Raw genomic sequence first — 7,230 nt, 5'->3', positions numbered from 1 at the left:
AGTAAAATTATACCAGCTATGTTTACATGCACAAATTTTTTTAATTGGATTGAAATGTATTCAGATTTAATAATCCGAAAGTATGCATGGACACAATCCGATCATGAAAATACACCGGAGTTTTATTCAGAATAAAAGTCCGGACATGCGCAGTGTTGTAAACGTTCAGCTCTACTTCCGTGTTACAAACGTAAACAAAGCTCCTCTGTGCCTCAGGACGGACCCGTGTCAGCTTTTAATAACGGTAGAGACGCCGTTACTCCTTGGTTGAGCTGCAGCCTGCAGATGAAGCAATACGTGCTTTTTGTTTTTATTTTTTGCGAAGCAACGCCTGCCGTTTGCCTCCTTTTTCATCTGTTAAGAGAGCGAGGAGGAAAAGTTCTGCACGGTGCAGCGCAGCTGGAGGGCTGCTGTCGCACCGGGTGAATGAAAGTCAGCAGACATGCACAGTCAGGTCAGTTTACTACAATCAGAATAAGATGATCTGATTAAGTGTTTACATGAACCTCATTCCGATTATCAATCGGCATAACCCACCCTTTCATTCGGATTAAAAAGTTAAGCGATTCTAAAGTAGTAGATTAAAAATACATCGGATCGAGCTCAATTGGATCAGAATAATCGGAACGAGCTGTTTACATGACACATTTTTATTCCGAACGGCTGTTTAATCCKATTACTTTTGTCCATGTGAACGTAGCTAATGACATACAACAAATATTACATTTATAGTATTACAACTAAAACCGTTTTTGACACCGCCACCGCAGTTTGTCCTTCATGAGCCTTCGTAGACAAGATGGCGGTGCAAGATGGTGGCTGCCTGTAGTGGCGACCCGCGACCATGGAGACTCAAATACTTATCTTAGTGAAAGTAATTTTTACCAAAGTCATTTACTGTTGGGGTGTTTTTACTTTTATTAATACATCTGGTTTTATGTAATGAAAAATTTAAATCTTTCTATTTTTTATCCTTTAAATATTTWATTTTTGATGCAGTGAAAAGCGTAAAATCCAAAGTCCTTACTTGCTAAGACCTTTTGACAGATCAGAACAGATTCCACTTTGCGACAGGGACTGCAGAGATGAACTTCCATCAGCACCAGAACAAACGCCGCCACGCCTGTGTGGAAGCAGAGCATCAGTCGCATCGACCTGCAACATTTCTGCAMTTTGAACAGCTTTGATAAAACAAATCGAAAACGCTCACCCTTCATGTCAAGACGGCAGATCCGACTCCGAGCCGACAGTTTGCAAAGTTTTGACGGTGTCGTGGTCACCTGAACCGGGCGTGAAAAAAAGGAAACACGGTTTCCATGGAGGATCGGCKCTCGCCATGGTTATGAGCTGGCGTTAAAGCCGCGGTCACGGCTGGCTGATAAAACGAGACGGTTCGCACCAGGGGAGGTCTGATGGTGCCTCAACAGTTCCACTTCCTCACATCTCGTCACGCTTCTGCAGTTTGACTCAAACGCTATCTGTTACCCATTAATGAAAAGAACTGAACAGATGCAGGAGAAAAAACGGAAAAAAATAAGTGAAGTTTTAAAATCAGTGTGGTGTTCACAAGTAGCAAACAAAGAAAACATGGACAAATCAAGAAAAACGAAAATGAAAAAAATGTGGCTTATTTACTTGAAATTTTATTGTTTCAGTGCTTCCATTTCAAAATAAATAGATGCCATGGGATCAAAGATAAAATCAACAAAGATGAAAAGTACACTAGTGTAACAAAATGATGACCAAATGCCAATACAATCGTTTAGTGAACATAAAAATATACTTTCATACATTTACGGTTATCTCACCGCCCCCAAGCCCAAAAAAAAAAAACATCAAAATGCAGCAAAGTGACTTCTCAAGTATCGAGTTGTTTTTTTGGAGACCGCAGTAGTAATCGATGTCAGCTGTATTTCTAACTTCTTAGCGTTATTTTAAACTTATTGGAGTGTCAAACAGCAGTGTTAGAAATTAGTTTTCATGCCCATTCAAGGTAAAGTAAAATAAAGTGCTCGTGCAACACTTTCAGGTTGTTCTCGAAGCCAACGAATGTAAAAGAAAAGCACTTTTAATTTTTAGGGAAAAAACAGGAAATAGAGACAATGTGGCAGTGTTTGTTAACACCTTGGAGGAATGTTCTTTAATGTTGGAACACAACAGAACCACAACCTGCCCCTCACACACAAACCTCTCCGGATTTATATYAAATACTGTAAGGAAGCGCCCTTTCACAATAAGAGCTCGGCTCGTGTGAGTAAAAGACGGGACAGAAACACTCGGGAGGACAGAGGGGGAGGGGAGGAGAAAAGCTGCTGTCGATTGTTCATGAGTGCACCTTTGTACAGGACGAGTCGTGTCCAATGGAGAAAGAACTACGCTCTAAACAGAATCCCTCCTTCTGATAAAAACACAACACYGGCGTAAACTCCAGACCACATTGCTTCAATAAAAATAATTTWAAAAAGCTAAATGGTAAACAAACAAAAAAGCATCATTGTTGTACCAAAGCCTATTAACCCCGACTTTTTCCACATCCTGTAGAAAAAGGGATGATTTAACTAATAAAAAGGTACTTAAAAGACCATTGAAGTTGGGTTTTTTTTGCGATGAACACATATCCAGTGCTACACGATTTAGTTAAAAAGCGGCTGAATAAATAAGACAATAGTACCATGATGCGTGAAAGGCCAACAGATGAGGGAGACCGCCCCCCCGACAAAGAAAAGAGAAATAAAAAAAAACTAAAAACAGTTCAGAGCAGCAGCTTTTTGGAGATCACTGATGAGGCAGAAGACGGTAATGCCAGCCTGGTTGGACGTGACAGCTGTTGGAACGAGTCTGATAGTTCTAAAGGGTTGTACAAAGACCCCCTCTCCTCTGCTATCGTGTCCACATCTATCCAAAGGGGGAGGCTTTTCCAGAGAAGGAAGGATTTTAGTGCTGCAGCTGAGCTCACAACCACTACAGTGCTGAACTAATAAATACTTCACGTAAAAAATAAAAATAAAAAAAGATTGTTCTCCACATGAGAAACAACGCCACATGCTTGCTTCAAAGAAAATTTAATGAAATAAACCTGAACCGAACCGATCGCACCGACGTCACATGGAGAAGCAAATTCTAAATTTCCCTTCTTTCTACCTAGGACCAACAACATGTCCACGTGTTGCCCGGGTGAGGTCAGTTTCCAAACGAGCTTCGTTGCAGTCCATTCAGGAAAGGAGCGTGATGAAGATCTGATGATTTTAGATGACTGCAGCTTCAGAACACATCTGTTATTTCCCACTTTTCTTTGGCACAGCGCCTCTCTTGGCCTGCCACAGGTGGTTGTGGATGGTCAGGGCGTCCACGCTGACCGACACGGTCTTGGCGGGGATGACGGTGAACTGCTTTCGGTCCGAGCTGTACTTGTACAGCTTGTCGATCATCTTCTTGCTGATGCTCTTTGGTCCCGTGCCCGTCAGCTTCTGGATCTCTTCCGTGTCGGGGAAGTAGGAGTAGAGCGCCCGGAACTGGCAGCCGCCGTCACGGAACAGGATCATCAGGTGGTTGGACTCGCACTTGTCCAACTCCTGGTGGAGGAGCAGGTCAAACAGATGTAGTGACGAAATAGATTAGAACAAAATATATTTTACATTTTAAAACACCCAGGCAGACTTTTTCACAGCCCAGTGAGAAAAAACCTTTATTAGAGAATGTTGTAAAGCATTTAGGCTCAAATTCCTTGAATGGTTCATCATTTGTTTGTTTTTTTGTTTTAAACAAATCATTGGGTGGTTTTTCCGTTTTTTTTTAATTTATTTTAATTTAATGATTAAAGCAAAAACGAGCTTTATATTTTGTTAGAACACCATTTGATACTTCTGTTATTTAATTGGAACTCATCATGGCCTGAACTCCTGGGGTGTTACATTTCCACTGAGCACTTTAGAAACAAACACAAGTCTTATTTAGAGGAAGTAAATCTTACTGTGAACAAAATAGCTTTAATATTCCAAGTTATGAAGAATAAGGTTCAATGCAGCTGTTCCCAATATCTTTAGGAATGGTTTATGTTTTTAAGCAGTCTTCTTCAGCCACTGTCAACTTTTATTCTTTGATGCTTCATTTCAATAAATTTCRGTAGCCATCGCTGAATATTAAAACAACAACCACACCTTTTATGTTGGGTTTAGCTAAGTGAAGTAACAATCAACACCATGGATTTTTTTTAGTTCAGTTTAACATTTTTACATTTAGGTTTTATAAAACAGAAAAAAAAACTTTTTTTATTTTGAAATTAAAACGAAAAACAAAGAATGAACCAAACACAGATTGTGCAAGAAGCTTATTTTGAAAAATTGCATTTTAGTTTATCAAACACAGAACACTTCCAAACAAACAAACAAACAAACAAAAGACTGACCTCTAGGATCTGGTTCTTCTGAGGCTCGTTAACTTTTCCAGCCAGGCAGCAGTGAGAGATCGCGTTATGAATGATTGGTTTGTTTGACTTGGCGCTGGGCTCCTTAAACAGTTTGGGACCTAAAAACAGTTTAATCATTTTATTATTCTGCACCAAACAAGATAAAACAAAAGCTGGTATTGTGTTTCCCCTGAAGTATTGGCCTTGGGAGGGTGGGGGGATTTGAACACAGAATGAAGATCAACAGCAGAAACATGATGGTGTTGATTAAAAGAGAAAAAGTCTGTAATTTACTTTGCATTAGTTAAATCTTATATACATCATATCTAAAATACATTTAACGTACCTTAAATAATAATGTAATTTAAGATATCTTGAATTGGAGCCTCCATACAACTTAATGGTAAATCTGACATTATTTATTCTAGTCAGAATGTAATTAGAGATAYCTTAAACAGACATTTTGCCTAGTCAAAATATAATTAAAGACATTTTAAATAACTAATATGTCAAGTTATAAACAGATTTCTGATATCTGGAATGTAAGTGCAGTGAAACCGATTTTATGTTAAAACAGCCTGCCATACATTGAACTTCATCATTGCAGAAAATGATCTGCTTCTCCCAGAGCAGAAGCTGATTGTTAAATTAGCAAATTAGTGGTGTGAAAAACAGCTACAGTTGTTGTTATACACTTCGCTCTGCACAACGTCCAGCAGGAGGGAGAAATTATGAGGATTTATCCCCCAAGACACAATATTACAGTTATATATATATAAAAAAATTGAACCTTTATTGCGGTAGTAAATTAGAAAAAAGCAGTCATAAGTCACTCCTGTAATTAATACGACCTCTCAACTTTATCGTTGTACAATGTTAGGGGAAACACTGGGTATATCTACAGCAGGAGCCAGGTTTAAAACGATAAAAAAAACTAAATTAATTTGTTTGAATCTACCTGACACATCAATCTGCATCTTACTGATCAATCATTAAGAGATAAACAGTCCTGTTATTYAGTGGTGTCTGATAAAAAGCTCACCTGTGTATTCAGCCATAGAAGTGATGGACGAAGCGGTGGAGCCGTTGTCCCAGTCTCTTTCTGCAGCTCGACTGTTGTTACGACTGCCTGGAAAAGACTCCACCGAGTCGCAGCTGGACACGCAGAAATAACAGCTTGAGCAAACTTAAAAGGACAATTTGATGCACCTCATGTTCTCACTTTAAAAATAAACTTATATAATAAAAGATGTTGCAGAAACAAATGTAATCAGGTGAATTTACCGCTGAGAGCCAGCCCCTCCGGAGTTGACGCTGTCGGCCTCATTGGTGGCTGCAGATGCCAGAGACAGATTGGAGCCTGACTGTGCGTTACTCAGGTTGTCGACTGTGTGGAACAGAGATTATTATAGAATTATTTCATGTGAGATGCTTGAAAACCACACTAAATCAGGAAAAACAGCAATAAACTCTAATGCTTTCAGGTTTAGAGGTTTTAGAATCAAGGCTGCTTCAAATCCTCAAAACTAATAAAATAATTTAAAAAACCGTAATTTCAAACCAATAACATAAATAATAACTACAAGGAACAATTATGAGAAAAAATAMATTGGAAATAACTCTGGTATTTTGCTTTAAGCTGAGTATTGATGTTAACAGTCTTACGTGTGGAAGAGCACTTAGAGAAATGATCGCTGGAAGCTTCCTCTCTGAAGACAGCTTTGTGTTTGTGTTTCTGCTTGGGTTTGGGGGTTTTGGGCTTCACGAGGCCTTGCTCCTCGAACATCTCCTGCTGTTTCCTCCGCAGATACTCCTGCTTGATCAGCTCCCGCCTCGTCTTCTCCTCCTCTTTACGCAGACGATCCTCCTCTGCTTTCCGTCTGGCGTTGAAAGAAAAAAACCACGAGTTTGAGCGTTTTATGGGACAATGATGATCCTTGTGTTGACGATGAGAATAGAACTTACCTGACTTCRTCCCGTTTCAGCTCCGATTCTGCTTCTAGTTGTTGTTTACGGAGTCGAGCCTCTTCGGCTTTCTTTTGCTGCTTCAGCAAAAATGCTGCCCTCTTTTTAGCAAGTTCATCCTCTGCTTTCTGCTCGTCCTACAACATAAAAAGTGATGCTTCATTATGTAAATTTGCCCAAGCTTTCAAATAAAGTTTGTTTGTCAGCATAGAGAAATCAGTAGATGTTTAAAGGGATCCACGATTAGTTGTAACATTAGACTTTATTTGATAAACATATATTTTAACTGTAAAATCAAAACTGTAAAAATACTGCAGGATGTTTAGTTTTGAAAAATTTTAAAAATATATTTTAACATGGACGTAACCATTTTATTTACACACAAAGCAGAGGAGTAAAGGAAACCATTTTTGTGAAGAAAAACCATCCACCATTAAACAGAGGTGGAGGCCTTCGTGTCCAGTTGTCTTCCTACAATGTTATGTTATGTTATTGCAAGTATGACTCAGCCCCCTGTGAGCAAAAGGTGTGAATCAGGGCCCCAACGACACCCAACACAAAGAGGGAAAGAGAGACAAAAACAAGGGGACGTCGAGCCCCGCTTGCACTCATTACATAGACATAACAAAGTGGCGAACCTCACCCCAGCCATGCTTGTGAACAACTGAGCCTTTCAGGGATGCTCCTTTTATACCCAATCAAGAGACTCACCTGTTTCCAGTGAGCCTGTTCACCTGTGGAATGTTCCAAGCAGGTGTTGTTTTTTAATAAGGATTCCAGAAATGTCCCAGTATTAAGGGCTCGACACACGGGGAGCTACAAACTACAGCGATTAACAGCTGTCATCGCAGCCAGGGTGA

General features: G+C 39.6%; 2 protein-coding genes across 5 annotated transcripts in view; both read right to left on the bottom strand.

The window, feature by feature from the left end:
* Nucleotides 1–1,528, bottom strand: part of LOC106528759 (muscle M-line assembly protein unc-89) — a 6,656-nt gene extending 5,128 nt beyond the window's left edge. The window contains exons 1-2 of one of the 2 annotated variants that reach the window (XM_014024013.1): nt 1,211–1,528; nt 1,028–1,123 (exon numbers count right to left, since the gene is read on the bottom strand). In XM_014024013.1, coding sequence (XP_013879467.1) covers nt 1,028–1,123; nt 1,211–1,217 — 103 coding nt within the window. In that variant the 5' untranslated portion in view covers nt 1,218–1,528. The other variant, XM_014024012.1, reaches the window with a different exon arrangement.
* Nucleotides 1,529–1,612: 84 nt separating this feature from the next.
* The window catches only part of camsap1b (calmodulin regulated spectrin-associated protein 1b), a 24,323-nt gene continuing 18,705 nt past the window's right edge, over nt 1,613–7,230 (bottom strand). For all 3 annotated transcript variants that reach the window (XM_014024008.1, XM_014024010.1, XM_014024009.1), the window contains 6 exons: nt 6,371–6,507; nt 6,071–6,285; nt 5,690–5,792; nt 5,448–5,560; nt 4,406–4,524; nt 1,613–3,572 (listed from right to left, as the gene is read on the bottom strand). In XM_014024008.1, coding sequence (XP_013879462.1) covers nt 3,276–3,572; nt 4,406–4,524; nt 5,448–5,560; nt 5,690–5,792; nt 6,071–6,285; nt 6,371–6,507 — 984 coding nt within the window. In that variant the 3' untranslated portion in view covers nt 1,613–3,275. The remainder of the gene's footprint in view (nt 3,573–4,405; nt 4,525–5,447; nt 5,561–5,689; nt 5,793–6,070; nt 6,286–6,370; nt 6,508–7,230) is intronic.

The sequence above is a fragment of the Austrofundulus limnaeus genome, unplaced genomic scaffold, assembly GCF_001266775.1.
Source record: "Austrofundulus limnaeus strain Quisiro unplaced genomic scaffold, Austrofundulus_limnaeus-1.0 Scaffold403, whole genome shotgun sequence".
Taxonomy (NCBI): domain Eukaryota; kingdom Metazoa; phylum Chordata; class Actinopteri; order Cyprinodontiformes; family Rivulidae; genus Austrofundulus; species Austrofundulus limnaeus.
The sequence above is the reverse complement of the archived record's forward strand: the minus strand, read 5'-3'. Positions and strand labels throughout refer to the sequence as shown.